A 19,056-nucleotide genomic window follows, 5' to 3' on the forward strand; every position below is an offset into this window, starting at 1 on the left:
GACTCCCTTAACAAATGTAGTGATTTAAAGAGTTGTTGAGTTAAAACAAACTTTATAAACTGTGTGAAACTCTGTCTCTGACTGATTCTGACTTATTTGTTCCTTCTTGTGAATTCAGCAAATGTTCTACATGAACTTCTTTCTGTCTTTGAGTAGAAACATGGAGTCTGTTTGTCCAATGTGAGTGGGAAATAAATGATATACAGTAAGAAATAAGAGTGCTGAGCTGTTATTAACGAGGCAATTATTTAGTTTTCTACTCAAAGACAGAAAGAAGTTCATGTAGAACATTTGCTGAATTTACAAGAAGGAACAAATAAGTCAGAATCAGTCAGAGACAGAGTTTCACACAGTTTATAAAGTGTCTCCAACTCAACAACTCACTAAACTGACACATTTGTTAAGGGAGTCTGGGGCTGATTTGCCGCCACCTGAAATCACTCGAGAATGCATCAAAAACACTAAATGCGAAGGTCGTTCAGTACCAGGTGTGACACAGCTGTATGGAAAAGTTCTGCCAGATGTTTTTGAGCCGTTCTTACTTTTATTTGAGAGGATAAAGAAACAGAATCAAACTGAGAACATGAACTGTTGAGACATTTTACTTTGAGGAATACAAACATGTTTGTAACAAACACAAGCAGCCAAACTACACTTTAAATCTTTTCAGGTCCCGTTCTGACACCAGACTTCCTGTTAACTGAACCCAGGTGAGTGTGTGAGTGTGTGAGGTGACGGCGATAGTCTCTAGGCTCTGCGTGTGAAGTGCTGCGAGTCTCTGAACTCCAGGTAGAGGCTGAACAGCAGGTGCAGAGACTGGATCCGGCTGCCGTGGACGGGAATGTCCAGCAGGCTGCAGATGATGTCGGCGTACTGGCCGGGGCTGCAGTTCAGGCGGGCCGGAGGCAGCTGCAGGCGGCCCAGCTGCTCCTCCAGCTCGGCCGGCCACTCCTGCATCAGGCTGTCGATGTCGGGCATCGCTCGGCTGTACTGGACGCTGGCCGGAGGTTTGGAGCGGTGCAGGGCGCTGATGCTGTCCACCCAGCTGTCCACCGCCCGAGGGTTGGACTGAGGACTGGCCACGCTCGTCACCTTCTTCAGCTGGAGGACAGACACAGAGAGGTTTTAGTTTTAGTAGAGACCCTCAGAATAGTAAAGTAGTAGCATCGAGCTAACAGATCAGTGGGCTGTCAGTGGCCCCTGATTGGCTGCTCAGAATGTAAACATGTCAGTTTGGATCAGGACCACATTTCCTGAAGAGACGGTCCGGATTTTATTTGAAAATGAAAAACGACTGTGAGTGTGATGATGATGAAGATGATGAAGATGATGACGATGAAGATGAAGAGTACCTCGGCAGCCCCGTGCTGTTTGGTCTCCTCTGACAGCCACAGTGACAGCACCGTGGGGTCCGACTGTTTCACACTGGGCTCGTCCAGAACCAGCAGACCCAGACTATCCACTTTCCCGTCCGGCCTCGGCACCTGAACGACACACAGGAAACACACCAGGACTCAGAACCACCAGTGTCTTTTATTTAAGAACAACAGCGCGCTCCGTTCATGGACCAGAACCACTGGTCACATAATAAACCACAGGTGTGTGTGTGTGTGTACCTTGAGGAAGGCGTCGATGTCTCCAACAGCGGGGATGAAGTCCGGGATGAACGGCTTCAGGCTGTGCTCCAGCTCCACGGACTGAGGGGTGTATCTGAGAGGAGACCACAGGACGTCTGTTAGCGTCAGACGGACCAAAAGATCAAAGAAGAACCAGACCTGGTTTATCCAACAGTAACCTCAGTCACCGTCTCCTCCCTCCATGCTGATGAAAGTCAGGTGAAGTCTCGTAGTCCACAGAACATTTCTGGAGCTTCACAGTAAAACAGAGTTGCAGCAGCTGGAGATGATTTAAACATCAGATGTCTCCATGCAGCTCGTCTGTGATCACAGAGATCAACCTGACCTGAGGAGACCCACTTCAGACGGACCGCTCTGTGCTCCTATTGGACGACAACACTTTGTGACATTGTGGCCCAGAAATGTTTTGTGGACTATGAACCTTCACCTGACTGTCATGAGCATGGAGGGAGGAGATGATGACTGAGTGAACTGCTCCTTTGCGATTCATTTACAATCAGTTCTACTGTGCTGAAACAAACATGGCGGCTCCCTGTGAGTGGACTGTGGTGTTTTCAGATGTTAATCAGCAGTAATGGAAGATGAAGACTCGTCACCGTGTGATGTACTGGAACAGCTCTTTGATCTCGGTGCTGACGGGCAGGTTGGCGTAGTCGGCGGGGTCGTACGCCCCCTCCGGAGCCTTGCTGGGCTCGTCGTCATCGTCAGAGTCGTCTTCATCGGAGTCCTCCTCCTCTTCATCCTCTTCTTCTTCCTCCTCGTCCTCCTCGTGTGGACCGACTCCAGGCTGCCCGCCGATCCCCTCGTTGGCCCTTAGAGGCGTGCGGTCGTCATCGAACTCGTCGCTGCCGCTGTTGGCCGACATCAGGCCACGCCCCCTCCTGCTCCTCCTGGACTCTGACTGGAAGAAAAAACATCAGTGATGTCACAGCAGACGACATCATCCTTCAGTGTGTGTGACTGAACTCAACTGAAGATCCTCTGTGAGCGAAGAGGCTCCACTCTGTAACACGACTGTACAATCTCAGGCTCTCACACCAGAACATTAACCTCTGATACAAAACTACACACACGGGCTGAACACACACACACACACACACACACACACACACACACACACACACACACACACACACACACACACCTGGAGTCATGGTAGTGTCTGTGTTAGTGTCTGGTTGTGGATGTGTTCATGTTAAAACATTCAGTTCTTCTGATCAAAAACTTTGTGGGACCTGAGTACAATCTGTACTTTAACAGAGTGAGACCTCTTGTCTGTAGAGGATCTCTTCGTGTCACATATTTCATTTAAATCAGCTCAAAAATATAAATTCAAGGTACTTTTACTCACAGTACTACAGTACTTTTACTACTGATACTTTACTATTAATACTTTTACGGCATGAAGCAGATAATATGTGTGTACTTTTACTTAAACTACATGAAGTACTTGTTGCAGGTACTTCTGAGGAGTATATACAGTATATGTCAGTACACACGGGGCAGAGGGCTGACGCCGGCCCGGTTCGGCCTCCTGCAGCCGAGCAGAGGGCTGACGCCGGCCCGGTTCGGCCTCCTGCAGCCGGGCAGAGGGCTGACGCCGGCCCGGTTCGGCCTCCTGCAGCCGGGCAGAGGGCTGACGCCGGCCCGGTTCGGCCTGCTGCAGCCGGGCAGAGGGCTGACGCCGGCCCGGTTCGGCCTCCTGCAGCCGGGCAGAGGGCTGACGCCGGCCCGGTTCGGCCTCCTGCAGCCGGGCAGAGGGCTGACGCCGGCCCGGTTCGGCCTCCTGCAGCCGGGCAGAGCCTCCTGCAGCCGGGCAGAGGGCTGACGCCGGCCCGGTTCGGCCTCCTGCAGCCGGGCAGAGCAGCGCTGATGGCTGGAGGATGTTACCTGTCGCCGGCTGCGGGGAGTCGGGCTGTAGACGCTCGTCACCTCCTCGGAGTCGATCACCTCCAGGCTCTCGTCGTACGGCTGGTTCTTCAGCAGGCGGGTGTCTCTGCCCCGGTCGGGCCGCTCCATGGGACGCTCCCGGGTCACCGGGTGAATCCAGCCGCGGGGACACACACTGTGTCCCGGGGAGAGCTCCGGAGGGTTTGGGTCAGCTTACAGACGTTAGCTCCTCAGGCTAACATTAGCCGAACTGCTAACGACAAACCGAACTCCGGCGGGTTTAAACCTTCTGGTCACAAACCTTCTGTGGCTTCATAGAGACGACTACAGAAAAATAAATATGTTAATATATACAATATAAATGTGTTTTATGTTTAAAGTGTTTAAATGTCTCAGTTCAGTTCATCTGCGCACTCGTTAGCTTCCTATTAGCAGCTAGCTACTGAGGGAATGTACTGTCTCCTAGCAACGGGCAGCGCAGTGCATCACGGGATATGGTTGTCAGTCAGAGACAGCAGTGCCTCCAAGCGGCGACACTAAGAACTGCAGCACAGGAGCGCAGACACAAACCGGTTTAATGATTTAATCACAATCTATTTTATCTATTTATCTCCGGTGTGTTGTTTCCTCATTTTATTTGTTTCATTATGAATATGATTTGTATTGATAATCACCCTGTTTGCCTGTAGAGTTGATCCCACCGTTATCTGATTGTAGCGTTCAGACTGCAACTCACAGCTGTTTTCATTATTGATGCATCTGAGGTTTACATTCACGAATAACTGATTGATTGTTTGGTCTATTAAATTATGAAGAAACTGTGATAGATGCTCATCACAGTTTCCCAGAGCCCAAAGTGACGTCTTCATATACCTGGTGTTGTCGTATCAACAGTCCAGAACACAAAGACTCTTCATGTACCGTCAGAAATGACAAAGAGAAGCAGCAGATCGTCTCATTTAATCAGGAATGACTGAAACAATAAATCAATCAAAAGATTTTCCTTCAGTCGACTAAGTGATTAATGACAGAGGAGGATTAGAGCCACTGATAGAAAGACTTCAATCTTAGAATTAAAGACGCATCACTGTAGTGGATGTCTGACAGACAAACACACCAACCCCAGCGTGCAGCGTGGTGGTGGTGGCAGCATCGGGCTGTGGGGATGCTCCTCAGCAGCAGGTCCTGAAGGCTTGTGAAGGATGATGGACGAATGAATGCAGCTAAATATAGTGAACTCCTGGAGGACAACCTGATTCAGTCTGCAAGAGAACTACGACTTGGGAGAAGATTTATTTTCCAGCAAGACAAAGACCCGAAGCAACAGAGACAGTTACAGTCTGTTCCAAACAGCTGGTGAGAATATAAAATAGACGTGACGGATATATTTGTTAAAGTAGCTGAAGATTTTAAATCCTATAATTTCATTGACAGAAACACATCAAAGCTCAAACGTGTCTAAAGTGATAAAGTGTTCATAACGACACATTTGTGAAGTTGACAAACTTTAATTAAAGAAACCAAAACATCAAATCACATTGTTTGTTTTCACATAAATTAGTTGTTGGTCCAAATCCAATGAAACGTCTCTTTGTCTCTATGCAGACGTGTCCACAGCGCCGACTACAGGGTCGGAGGGCAACGGCGACGTCCACACAGAGTCCGAAACTCAAGCTCAGTAGTTATTAAGTCCACTTTAATTGTTCCAGTACAGCGCAAACAACTTCAACTTCATTTATACCGCACTGTTCAAAACATTGTAACAAACTGCTTTACAAACAAGAAACACAGCGAAAATGATAGTTGACAGTGATCAATGATAACAGCAAAAAATAATGTATAAAGTGACTGAATCTACTATGAAAAAGTTGAGATTTAAAAGAGGACACTGAAGTTGTTGCCTTGTATCCTCAGGAAGCGGAGCGTCCTTGATGTAAGAGCGGGGTCATCCCATGAAATAAACGCTGAAATAAACATTTATAAAAACACTTTTCTCTTATTGAAATATATTAGCTGGGATTTTCATGACCGACATTTATTTCTTAATTAAATACCGGTCACTGTCCATCACTGAAACAGCTTGTTTCTTGTCCACAGTGGTAACAGCGGTATGGTTTCTCTCCGCTGTGAACACGTTGGTGGATTTTAAGCGCACTTAATGTCGTGGAGGTTTGTCCACAGCTGTCCGGACTCTCTCCAGTGTGAAGGCCTCGGTGCCGATCTAGAGAAACTTTACCCACATTAGTCACAGCTGTTTGGTTTCTCTTTAGTGTGAACACGGTTGTGACTTTTTAACACTTTCAATGATCTGAACGTTTTGCCACACTGTTCACACCAGAATGGTTTCTCTCCGGTGTGAACACGTCTATGGATATTTAAGTCACACGCCCTATAAAAAGCTTTGTCACAGCAGTCACAGTTGTACCGTCTCTCTCCGGTGTGAATGCGTTGATGGCTGCTCAATCCAGTCGGGTGACTGAATGTTTTCCCACATTCTTCACACCAGTACGGTCTCTCTCCAGTGTGAATACGTCGGTGCTTTGTCAGGTAACATGATGTAGAGTAACTTTTCCCACATTGGTCGCAGGTGTACGGTTTCTCTCCGGAGTGAATACGTTGGTGAACATTTAGATGATCTCGCTTAAAGAAACGTTTCCCACACTCGTCACAGCTGTACGGTTTCTCTCCAGTGTGACCACGTTGATGAGTCTTGAGGTGACTTGAATACATGAAGGTTTTCCCGCACTCGTCACAGCTGTACGGTTTCTCTCCAGTGTGAACGCGTCGGTGTAATTTAAGGTTACCTGACGTGCTAAACGCTGCCCCACACTCGTCACAGCTGTACGGTCTCTCTCCAGTGTGAACTCTCTGGTGCCGCTTCAAAGAGCTGGCCGTTATGAAGGATTTGTCGCAGAGCTGACAGCGGTGATGTTCACGCTCCATTCTTCCTCTCGGTTTCTATAGCAACAGACAGACATGGACAGAGAGAGAGAGAGTTAGTGTCATGTCATGGTGGAGCAAAGCTATCTAGAACCATGAACAACATGTAGAGCACGTCAGTGGAACATAAACCACGGTGTTCAAGTTGGACTAAACCAGGAAGTCCACTGGTTGCACGTACGATGCCGGAGCTGCAACAGAGTAGATACTCAACGCAGCGGAGCCAGTGGAAGATCAGAGCAGCTCTTACATCACACACCTGGAGGCAGGTAGTGGTGTGTCTGACACTTGTTAGATCCTGAGTTTGTCCCTGTCCAGGAGGTACTGGACCAGCTCTCCATTTTAAGGGTCAGGTCCCTAAACCTACAAGGTGTTGCTCTAATATGGATTACAGCGATAACAGCAGCTCTGCTCTCAATGATCTGAGCACCTGGTTTGGTGCCAGGATGAGTGTTAAAGGCTTTTTGTGAATCCTGAGAGTCTGTTTGATTTAGTTGACTAGACAAGATATTTTGCACACTTATCACCAAACTTTAACTTCCATCATAGACACATCAGTGTCCACAACTTCTACTTTAACTGCACTATGTAGGTTTTAGTAAGGGCAAAGCATACAGCTCAAACTTATCTCAGTTAATATCAATCATCAAGAATACCTGTTGATAAAAATCACAGTTCAGTGTACAATAAAGATTAATCTACAGGAGCCGAGGCTGGTTAAAATACGTAGATGTAGTAGAGATTGAGTCTCTGTGGGAACTCACATCCCGTCTGAGGTCCCCAAGTTCCCTCAAAGTCCAGACTTCATGTCAGCAGAGTGAATTAAAGAAGTCCAAATATACTAATCAGAAAATGTTTAGTCCTCCTTGTGCTCAGATGTGAATCTCTTGAAGTCCGTTCTGCGATGACTCGTACATCTCGTCGGTTAATCCAATTAACAACATCGTCTCTTCTGTTGCTTCTGTTTCTATGTAACACAATCGCGGGTGTGTTCGTTCAGTCACATGGTTCATATCACTGCATCAGAGGGAGGCTCTGCTCACTTCCTTATAAAGGAGTGCAGCTGCTTCCTGTAGCACGATGACTCACCGCACAGCTGATGTTCCTCTTTTACTCAATTATTGCTACATGTCAACTTCTACCACGCTCAGCTTGTACGCTCTGCGTATTATTCTCATCCAGCTTCATTATAACTTCATTATAATCATGTAAACAATTGATTTTTAATACACAATATAATATAATCACTGTCAGGACTAAGGATAAAGTCTTTTCACTTGCAGAAGGTGGATTTGATGGTCTACAACTAAAAACTAAAACATGATAAAAAACAGACAAGCTGCAAGCTAATGTTAACCACATGCATGAATATAGGACTGCCTCAATTCTTGCATTCACGGACACGTGGTTAAAAGACAAGGACAGTGCTGACATGCTGCACATAGATCGGGTCCCCTCTAAGACTTGACCGAGACACTGAGCTCCGCCCTTTCTATCTTCCCAGAGAATTCCCACAGCTCTTTCTCATCCTGGTTTACATTCACCCCAGAGCAAATGCATCCACAGCAATGAAGCACGTAAAGGAAACCATACACAGACTTGAACTCATATCCCCAGATTCTCCCAAATTCATCCTGGGAGACTTCAACCACTGTGAAACTGACAAGTCACTGAAAGGATATCAGCAATATGTCACTTGCACCACCCGCCAGGGGAAGACTCTGGATAAATGTTATGGATCCATTCCAGATGCATACAGAGCAATATCTCTTCCCCCTCTTGGCTTTGCTGACCACAACACCATCCTGCTGGCACCAGCCTACACCCCGGTCATAAGGAGGACAGAGAAGGTTATTAAAAACATCAAGCAGTGGACCAACGACAGCATTGCAACTCTGCAGGGATGCTTCAAATCCACAGACTGGGATAACCTTCTCGCCCCCTCCAGCAACATCAGTGAGCAAGTGGACACGGTGTCCTCATACATCTCTTTCTGTGTGGATAACATCATTCCCACCAAAAAGGTTACAATCTCCCCAAACAATAAACCCTGGATAACCAAAGAACTAAAGGAAATCCTCAACAAAAACAAAAGAATATTCTTCACTGGCACCGAATCTGAAAAAAAGGAGGTTAACAGAGGTGTAGTGTGCCATAAAACATGCCAAGCTGAAGTACAAGGACAAAATGGAGGAAAAATTCACACAAGGGAGCTCAGCTCAGCTTGGCAGGGAATCAAAAACATGGCTGCTGTGAACTCTGCTCCCACCACCCACAGGACCATCCAGGTGGCCGGCAGCAGCCCAGCAGCCCTCCCCAATGACCTCAACTCCTTTTTTTCAAGATTTGAGACGGACAACATCACCCAGATAGAAGACATTATCTCCTCCCTCACACCTGCAGAAGCTGAACTCTCCTTTAACACGGAGGAGGGGGTGAGAGCCCTCAGGAGGACCAAGGAGAGCACAGCACCTGGCCCAGACAACATCATCGGCCGGGTCCTGCGGTGCTGTGCAGAGCAGCTGGGGGCGTGTGGACAGCGGCACAGTCCCCCAGCTATGGAAGCACTCACAGTGGTCCCCATCCCCAAGAAGAGCTCTCTCAAGGCTTTGAACTCACTCGTGATGAAGGCTATGGAGAGGGTCATCAAGAACCACATCATCAAGGTCACTGACCCACTGATGGACCCTCTCCGGTTCGCTTATCGCGCAGGCAGAGGGGTTGATGATGTTAAAATATACATCATGGACACTGTACATGAGCACCTAGAACCACCCAACACCACAGCCGGACTCCTGTTTGCAGACTTCTCCTCTGCATTCATCACCCTACAGCAACACATCCCTGCAGAGAAACTCTCCACCCACTTCCACCTGGACGACCAGCTGATCCTGTGGGTTCTGGTCAATAACACCTTCTCTGACCTCTCCTTCACCTCTACTGGCTCCCCTCAGGGCTGCGTCCTCTCTCCTCTGCTCTTCATCCTCTACACTGAAGACTGCAGGTCCACCCATCCAGACTGTCATCTGGTCAAGTATGTGGATGACACAGTTCTCCTGTCCCTGCTCTCAGGCCCCTCACATCACCACAGCTCAGAGCTTCATGAGTTTGTGGAGTGGTGTGATAACTCCTGCCTGGAGTTAAATGTGGAGAAGACCAAAGAGATGGTGGTGACCTTTTCCAGCAAGCAGAGGGAGCTGGCTGCAGCAGCTGTCAGCACAGTCCATGGGAAGACTGTAGAGGTGGTGAATGAGTTCAAATACCTGGGCACAATCTTCGACTGCATGTTGAAATTTGCCTCCAACACAGAGGAGATTCTCAGGAGATGCCAGCAGCGGCAGTATCTCCTGAGGAAACTCAACACGTTTGGGGTCAACACAAACATCCTCCGGACATTTTATTATTCATTCATTGAGAGCGTAATCACATTCTCAATAACCTGCTGGTTTCACTCCACCAGCCTGCAAAACAGGACCCGCCTGCAGAGCGCTGTCACAGTCTGCTCTAAAACCATCGGACTTCCGGTCAGAACACTCAGAACCGTGTGTGAGCAGCAAACACTGAGGACAGCTCAGGATCCTACTGGACCCCTCACACGCTCTGTTCCCAGTGTTTGAGTGGCTCCGCTGCCTGGGCTGCAGGACACAGAGGAGGAGAACAACCTTTGTTCCCAGAGCTGTTCAACTCCTCAACTCCCAACCATCCCTGCCCCGCTGCCTCCCTGCTCTGCCCCGCTGCCTCCCTGCCCTGCCCCGCTGCCTCCCCGCTCTGCCCCGCTGCCTCCCCGCTCTGCTCCGCTGCCTCCCCGCTCTGCCCCGCTGCCTCCCTGCCCTGCCCCGCTGCCTCCCTGCCCTGCCCCGCTGCCTCCCCGCTCTGCCCCGCTGCCTCCCCGCTCTGCCCCGCTGCCTCCCCGCTGCCTCCCCGCTCTGCTCCGCTGCCTCCTGCTCTGCCCCGCTGCCTCCCTGCTCTGCTCCGCTGCCTCCCCGCTCTGCTCCGCTGCCTCCTGCTCTGCCCCGCTGCCTCCCTGCTCTGCCCCGCTGCCTCCCCGCTCTGCTCCGCTGCCTCCCCGCTCTGCCCCGCTGCCTCCCTGCTCTGCTTCAAACTACCTCAGTACCAACTTGCATCTAATGTAAATATTGCCTATATCTCTTTTATTCTATTTATACCTTTACATTCCTCTATTTTAATCTTATTTTTTTATTTTTAGATTTTATTTTTTTATTTTAACTAGCTGACTGTTCTGTGTTGTGTTGTATATCTGTTAAATGTTATGTTGTGTTATGTATAACTGCTCCACGTGCCTTGCCTTGAATTGCCCCTCGGGGACAAATAAAGTTTTTTTAATTGAATTGAATTGATACCCGTCACATGACAGCCATCATTTACATTTTATTAACTCAGTGTCCAAACAGTGTTCTGTCCAAGTTCCTCTCAGAACAGCTTTTGTTATTCACTAATGGAACAAAAAGGTTTGTATTACTACCTCATTAATATTGTAAAAGTTTGAATTTATTCTATAAACTACAGACTGCTCCTTTAAAAAGAGGTTTAAGTTGAATCTTTCTTCATTTTTAACTCTGCTGAATTTAGAAAAAGGCTCCAATGATTTAGAATTTATAATCGCACAGTTTCTGAAAGTTTGTTGAGTTTCTTCTCACTCAACAACTCTTAAAATCACTACATTTGTTAAGGGAGTCTGGTGATGTTGTGGTTACTATTATGTCAGGTCAGAGAGAGAGACTGATGAGGTCATTCAGAGAGAATTTGGTGCTGATTCTCTGGAAAACATGTTTGTAAACCTGTTAATAACATTATTGTGAAGAATTATTTGTGGTTAAAATAATGGTTGTATTAGATTATTAGTGACCCTGCAGACGTGCACGTGTTTCACATGTACAGTCTTCAGTTCTTCATTCCTCTTTCTGACACATTTCATCCACTTTGTAGCTAAAAAGAGACCAAACACTCTGTGAACAACACCAACACACACACACATGCTCACACACACACCAACACACACTCACACACACATACATACACACACACTTCAGACACTCACCTGCTGAGAACTCATCTTCCTCTTCCTCACTCAGCCTTCGTCGTGGACGAGCTTGTTAAAATAATTCCGCGATAATTTAAAACTGGAGGAAGGAGATCGGAGTCAGCTCAAAGTTCAAACAGGGTTTTAATCTTGTACAAGAGGAGCATTCACAGAGCAACACGCAGGTCAGTTACAAAGTGAAGACTCAACCTCTGAGGAGGAAAGCTTGGTATTTATCTGTCTCTGTGGGTGTGTTTTCACTCTGACAGCTACTAATTTATGCCCTCATGCACTTAAAGAAATAATTCACAGAGAAGGAAGTGTTAACCTTCAGTGATTACTCAATATTCTATGTAAATCCAAGGCGTCGATGTGCCGGAAATTGCGTGACATGGGCGGAGGTGTCGAAGACGTGTGCACTGTTGTGCGACCTGCAGCCGGGAGTTTTAAAAGGAGGAAACAGCTGATCACAGCAGTCAGTTCATCACTTCATCCGCGGATGTCAAGATGAGCAACTGGAAAGCCGCTGAGCTCCGGGAGATGCTTAACATCACAGCCGAGAGAATCGTTAACAATCAGATCACGGGGACTGAAAGATGGCATTTTGTATGAAAAGGTCGCCGAGGAGCTTGGCCGACGTGGCTTTCGCCGGGAGAAGAAGCAGCCCAACTTCGTACTTCACGCCACGTCACATGTTTACGCCTACCCCGTGCCGGCTTTTTTGAAAAGGAGGAATATTACGCCTCCGTTTCACACAGACAAGATGGCAGATTGTGCATTTTCTAACTAAAAGGGGCTACAGACTGTTCAGTCCTCAGGTCACAAAATGGCCGCCGGTCTTCCTTTGCATCCAACAGCTGTAGCACCAACAGAGGAAGGAACGTCCATTTATGGTGTGTCAGCTGATTGGCTCGCAGAAGAGACACAAACTACACGTGATTTATGAATAAATACACGATTATGTTAGTCCTCATTATTTCTGCTTTATATTATCTAATAATAATAATAATAATAATAATAATAACAACAACAACTGTATTCAAAGGAGCAGCTCACCCTAAAAGTCAAACTCTGAACATGAATGGGCAGTTGATTTGAAAGATGTTCGTCATACCTGAGTCGGTGTTGTAGTCTGCAAAACTGGTGGAGTCTGGATATTTGGACGCAGCCAACGTTTATGGACCGCTGCTGCGACACTTCGCTTCCTCTTTATCAAGAAAACGTCTCTTCCACTTTGAGGTCTTGATCACCATGTCAGCTTTTAACTGACCGCTGGCAGTTGCTTAGTAACTTAATGTTGCTCACTTTAGTCTGTAGATGTTAACTGTCTCAATTCACACAAACTTGTGGAAAAGTTGGAAGTTTCACAGCACTGTGCTGGGTCCAAAAACTGAAGACACAATCCCGAAAACCAAAGCCAAACATCCTGCTGTGCCTGTGACTCACATGAATCCTCGCTGTACATCAGCTCCTACAACTGTCCGTACACAACACATATTGAATGTGATCAGAGATGAACAGTATCTCATTTCATTTTTGTCTAAATAACCCAAATCACAGTCACGATGTATATAAAATACACTAAATATGATAGTTTTTTAGTTTCTAGATGGGTGAAATTCTTGATGGATGAAGAATCATCAGTGCAGATTTGCTCGGATCAGCTCGCTTGTCTCCAAAAACTGTTTCTGTGGATGCAGAGTGAGAGCGTCGGTGGGTTTTAAGGGAACCAGAACGAGTAAAGGTTTTCTCACACTGGTCACAGCTGAACGGTTTCTCTCCAGTGTGAGTACGTCGGTGACTCGTCAGCTGTCCTGATGAAGTGAAAGCTCTCCCACACTCGTCACACCAGTAGGGTTTATCTCCAGTATGAGCACGTCTGTGTATTGTTAGGGAACTAGAGCGAGTAAAGGTTTTCCCACACTGGTCACAGCTGTAGGGTTTCTCTTCAGTGTGAGTGGGTCGATGCATTTTCACTTGACTTTGGGATTTAAAAGCTTTCCCACACTGGCCACAGCTGAATGGTTTCTCTCCAGTGTGAGTACGTCTGTGTATTGTTAGGGAACTAGAAGAAGTAAAAGCTTTCTCACACTGGTCACAGCTGAACGGTTTCTCTCCAGTGTGAGTACGTCGGTGACTCGTCAGCTGTCCTGATGAAGTGAAAGTTCTCCCACACTCGTCACACCAGTAGGGTTTCTCTCCAGTATGAGCACGTCTGTGTATTGTTAGGGAACTAGAACGAGTAAAAGCTTTCCCACACTGGTCACAGCTGAATTTTTCCACAGCGTGACCTCTCTGATGGCCCTTTAAAGATCTTGATGTTTTGAAGGATTTGTTGCAGTGCTGACAGCGGTGACTTGCCAGTCCTTCTCCTCCCCTCTGTTTCTATAGCAACAGACATACAGACCGAGAGAGAAAGTAAGTGAGACATTGTGACGGAGCGAGCTACAACCACAAATGACATTTAGAGCAAGTGTGTGGATCTTAACCCACAACGTACAAGTTGGATTAATGCACCTGTGACAGCCATAGGGTTGGTTGCGCCTAACTTTTTTCACCCCCAAGTGTCAGAGCAGGGCACCAGGACCAGAGTCCAGTTCTGACCCTTGGGAACATGACAATCCTTAAAGGAACTTGGGGCAGGATCAAGAAATAAGACTCAATAGTGACACGACGGCCGTTGCGGCCGTTAGGGTAACTGCAGCCAAGCCAGTGCGGGAGCGCGCATGAACTCTTCACAGCAGTGCAGCTGATGTCTTATCCCCTACACACACGAAGCAGTCGGCTCGCTGAGTGTAGCGACACACAAGCGCGGCGATTTACCGTTACGGTTGATGCAGTCTGACAGGCACAGGCGAAAGCAAAGACGGCATATTGGGGGACAAAAAATTTCGTCTTTTGGGCTTTCGGTCCCATATATAAAGGGACATATTTCTAACTATTTGGTTTCAGACTAAAGGACCATGCAAAATGCGCAGTCTGTAACTATTGAGTGTTACACAGCGGTGGACTAAGTTACATGTTTGCAGCTAACGCTACTTTGCACGTTAGGTCACTCCAAGTTCTCGTGATCTCATATGATTTTCAAATCAAGCTCTAAACATGACCTGTGGTGTTTTCTTACCTGGTTACTAGGAAATGAGCCATGTCAGCATCTGTTTTCAGTCCCGATTCAAGTTGAAGCTGCCTCCATGAGTTGAACGCGTATCCGATGTTTATTCGGGTGCCAGCCCGGCTTTGGTTGTAATTTCGTTTTGACTCACGACATGCCGCTGATAAAACTTTCGTTTTCTTCTTAGTGTGACTTTTTAGTGGACTTTGTGTGGTGGTGGGTCGTTTGCTGGCTGTAGCAGAATCCATTACTACCCAAACACTAGTTTGAGTCCACCGCACTTGTCTTCTTCCCATATCGAGGACGCGCATTCAGCGTCATCCGACGTCACGTCCGCAAGACTGCGCAGGAAATTCGGATCACGAATTGCAGTACATTAAGCAGCACACAGCCTGTTCAAGGGAATGGAGAGATACGTGGGTGGGCTCATTCTTTTTGGTTTTGAACGCTTCATCACCCATTAGCATTAAAAAACTTAAAATGCATGTTTATTTTTTCACAAATCCTGCCCCAAGTTTTCTTAAATTTAGCATCACTGTGAAGAGGGTGTTCGGGGTTCCCAGATGTCAAACCAGACAACCCACGCGTGAGGACAGTGACCAGTCAAAAGATTCACAGCCGTGTTGGTGCTGTTGGTGAATATTTAACGCACATATTGGACACATATGATTTCTTTCTGTGCGGTTAATTGTAATCACAGACCACCTAAGAAATCTCTGCATCACATCTTTGCCCACTTTAGCCAGGAGTCAGGCGGAGTCAGGTACTACCAAGATGGCAACGGCCGGAGCTCACGTTTCCCATCATGCCTTAGTGCTTGACTGACTAGTTTATCAAGTTTGCTGTTTTATTTTACAAAATGTAAATTAGATGTTAGTTTATAGTTAATGTGTCTGTTCAGAACCAGGTGCTATATTTAATGCTGCTTTTTCAAACCAAACGTGACGCAAATTATTTGCGCGACTGGATTACATACAAAGTCAAACTCTGGGTACGTGAGTTAAAAATATTGAACTCAAGTGGAATTTTTTGCGTAACACTGTATTGTGAAAGCCTATCGGTGCTGATGTCCACACTGACATCATGATGTTAACGTCCTTCATGTTCATTTCATGACATGACATTCATAAGCAACAATGGAGGGGAGGATGATAATAGCTTATCGTACAGCTGTACACCAGCACATCTACTCGTACTGAGACAAAACAAAAAAAAGGAGCTGCCATGGAGGGAAGTGAGCGAGAAAGTCAGACTACCTGGTAAGTTTTGAAAATACATCTCAGCACAGCATAGCTCTGATCGACTCATTCGGGGAACAAGCATTTTAAAATGGTACCAGACTCGTTACTTTTTAAGGGTACCGACCGAATTACGTCGGTGCTGCAGAGAACCAGCTCAGATGATGAGTGTTCATCTTCACAGTAACGTTGCAGAGACAGAAACTGAGTGAGACGTCTCCTCCAAACTTCTTTGCTGTTTAGTTTTTAGTACAAAAACACTCAGCCCGCTAGCGCAATGCTAACACATCATGGGAATTCCCATTATTGTGCTAATAGAGGTCAAAAGTATATTTACAAACAATCTATTTTAATTCACATACTGAACATAAAACGACATGTGTGCTCATATTTGCAGACACATGCAGTATTTAATATGATCAGGAAATGTGATTTGATAAGTTTCCTGATTCAGCCTGGAGTTTTATATCTGTGCTGACTGTCGGTCTGAACAACTTTCTTCATTCATTAGAAACAGTGTTCTTTTCCTGAACTCTTTCTTCATTAATTTTGACTGTGGATACAATTAAAGAGAGAGAGGAGGAGAGTGTGACGCCATTTATCCTCATTCATTCAGTCACAGTGAGGCTGATCGTTCTCAGACAGAAAGTTTAAAGTTTATCGCAGTTTATAGAATACTATGATGATAAGGGAGGTTCAGAGTGGAACACCAGATGACAACGACAGGGTAACGGGGCTGACAAACCCAAGTGCAGATTGATCGGGGGGGGGAAAAAATGTGATCAATTTTAGCATCACTACTGAGGAAAGGAAGGGCCAGCATCACTCAAGAGAGACCAGAACATCACCTTCTTGCCAGCAGACAAAGGGAGATGCACGGTAGTGTTAAACACAGCATACTACCACACCAAAGTCACTGATCTGCTCAGTGATACTAACACCTGAGACTCTGAGGCCAGATCCCACTATTAGCTACAAAAAGAAGGTTACAGAATATCTGCAAAGACTGGAGAAGGACAAAGTCATTTACAGGCCACTATATGACAGACTGTAACCCGGGGAAGCCATCCCAGGTATCTGTGGACTCCCCAAGATACACCAGGAAGGAGCACCACTCAGACCCATCATCAGCAGCATTAACTCAGTTACCTAGAACATATCCAGGCACTTAGCCAGTATCCTAGCTCCTTTGGTCAGTAACACTCAACACCATACCAAAACCTCACAGGATTCTGCCAACAAGGTGAGAGAAATAACACTGGACCCAGACGAAACAATGGTTTGATGGTGTCACATCACTCTTTACATGCATGCCTACTCAAAAGCAATTAAGATGGTGAAGAAACGCCTGCTACAGGACAGCACTACAGGACACACTCCAGCAGAACCAACTTCACCCCAGACCACATTTGTGCCTTACTGGACCTATGTCTGACGACCACCTACTTCCAGTACAGTGAAGGTTTCTACAGACAGAAGCATGGCTGTGCCATGGGCTCACTGGTGTCCCCAATAGTGTCTACACTCTACATGGAAGAAGTTGAGAGCAGAGCCCTCATTACCTTCACAGGAACTGCTCCGAGCCACTGGTATTGCTGTTAAACTCTCATCACCAACTGGAGCAGAAGCTGGGGGTCATCAGAACCCTAAACCATCAGGCTGAGGTTGGCCCACTAAGTCAGAGGGGGAGCACTTAAAATCTGTGGCTACCCAAACTGGACCTTTATCAAAACCGCTAAAAGATCCAGAGCAGACAGAGAGGAGGAGACGAGGAAACGTAACAACATCGTCATTCCTCATGTCGCAGGAACATCTGAGAAACTCAGGAGGATCTTTAATTAACATCATATCCCGGTTCACCTTAAACCTACCAACACACTGAGGCAGAAACTTGTCCATCCTAAGGACAAAACACCCAGGAGACATAAACAGAGTGATGTAGTTGATGCTGTTCAATGCAGCAGGACTGCACAGATTTGTACATTGTGGAGACAAAACAACCTCCATAAACAAATGATACAACACAAGGACCAACTCCTCAGGTCCAGACTCTGCTGTCCACTTACATGTGAAGGAGACAAATCATTCCTCTGAGGACAACAATGTAAACATCTTGTCCAGAGAAGACAGATGGTTTGAAAGAGGAGTAATGGTCTTGGTCACAGGGATGAGCAGGCAGACAAAGGATCCCAGTCTGAAATCTATTACTACTATATTACTACGTTATGGCTAAAAGTAATATATTACTGTAATGCGTTGCTTTTGTTGCTTCACCCCCAACACTGCCCACAATGCAGCACTGAGTGATCTGTGAGAAGTCACCACACAGGATGTGTTCAGAGAGGGGGGGAGGCGGACCCCACATCCAGTATTGTACATTGTACTTAGTTAAGGAGTTAATCCTGAAGGGGCTCGTGAGGCCTCTTCTGTATATGAGTTGTGAAAATGGGTTAATGTACAGCACACAACAATGGTTGAAGTGTATAAGAAGTCTTATGTGTGTCGTGGGGCGGATGTGGTGCTTTGAGTGAGATCATGTGCAGTCTTGTGGTTATATTACAGTTGTGAGTATTGTTTTCTGTTAATATAAAGGATGAGGAGAGACTGCCTCTCTTCACTCATCATCTATGCACTGCTGACTCTTGTTTACAGCAATAAAGAACTTCAAGAAAAGAAATATTGTGTCAGACTTGGTGTTTAGACCGACTCTCATCTGCACCAGACACATGACTGGTCTTCAGTTGCCACAACAGCAGCTCACGCTCACTGTTTATTTGACCTCACTGTTCAAAGACACCATCATCATACTGTGGTTATTAAAGACTGAACTCACTGTCACAATGTGAATGTCCTCAGGTGTAAAGACTGAATGAATCATGTAGTCACTTTCCACACACTTCAAACACTCACCTGCTGAGAACTCATCTTCTTCTTCCTCACTCAGCCTTAGTTCTGGAAAATTTGTCTTCCAGAGATTAACGTACAGGCTGCAGCTTGTCAGCTCGAAGGAGTTTATCTGCAGAGAAACAGAGAAAAAGTTGTGTGAGCTGCTGTCGTGGCAACTGACGATCAGTCGCTTGGTGCAGATGAGAGTCGGAGAGCTGCGTCCCGTCCTCACTCAAGACAGCGCAGCCGTCAGTGAATAGCATGATGTTATATACTCCAATACAGTGGATGGCGGTGTGGTTTTTAGTCCGC

General features: G+C 46.6%; 1 protein-coding gene and 1 pseudogene across 2 annotated transcripts; both read right to left on the bottom strand.

Annotated features, from left to right (window-relative positions):
* Positions 1-522: 522 nt before the first annotated feature.
* Positions 523-18,816, bottom strand: ift46 (intraflagellar transport 46 homolog (Chlamydomonas)). 2 transcript variants are annotated; one of them, XM_073474869.1, is made up of 5 exons: positions 18,769-18,816; positions 2,234-2,538; positions 1,617-1,710; positions 1,353-1,484; positions 523-1,101 (listed from the first exon to the last, which is right to left on the bottom strand). In XM_073474869.1, exons 1-5 carry the CDS (start codon positions 18,781-18,783, stop codon positions 748-750), a joined length of 900 nt encoding a protein of 299 aa, XP_073330970.1. In that variant the 5' UTR covers positions 18,784-18,816; the 3' UTR covers positions 523-747. The 2 variants fall into 2 exon arrangements, with proteins under 2 accessions (XP_073330970.1, XP_073330969.1); XM_073474868.1 differs by lacking the exon at positions 18,769-18,816 and adding an exon at positions 3,528-3,945.
* Positions 5,207-18,853, bottom strand: LOC141003537 (uncharacterized; annotated as a pseudogene).
* Positions 18,854-19,056: the final 203 nt, after the last annotated feature.

Source organism: Pagrus major, chromosome 10 (genome assembly GCF_040436345.1).
Source record: "Pagrus major chromosome 10, Pma_NU_1.0".
Lineage (NCBI taxonomy): Eukaryota > Metazoa > Chordata > Actinopteri > Spariformes > Sparidae > Pagrus > Pagrus major.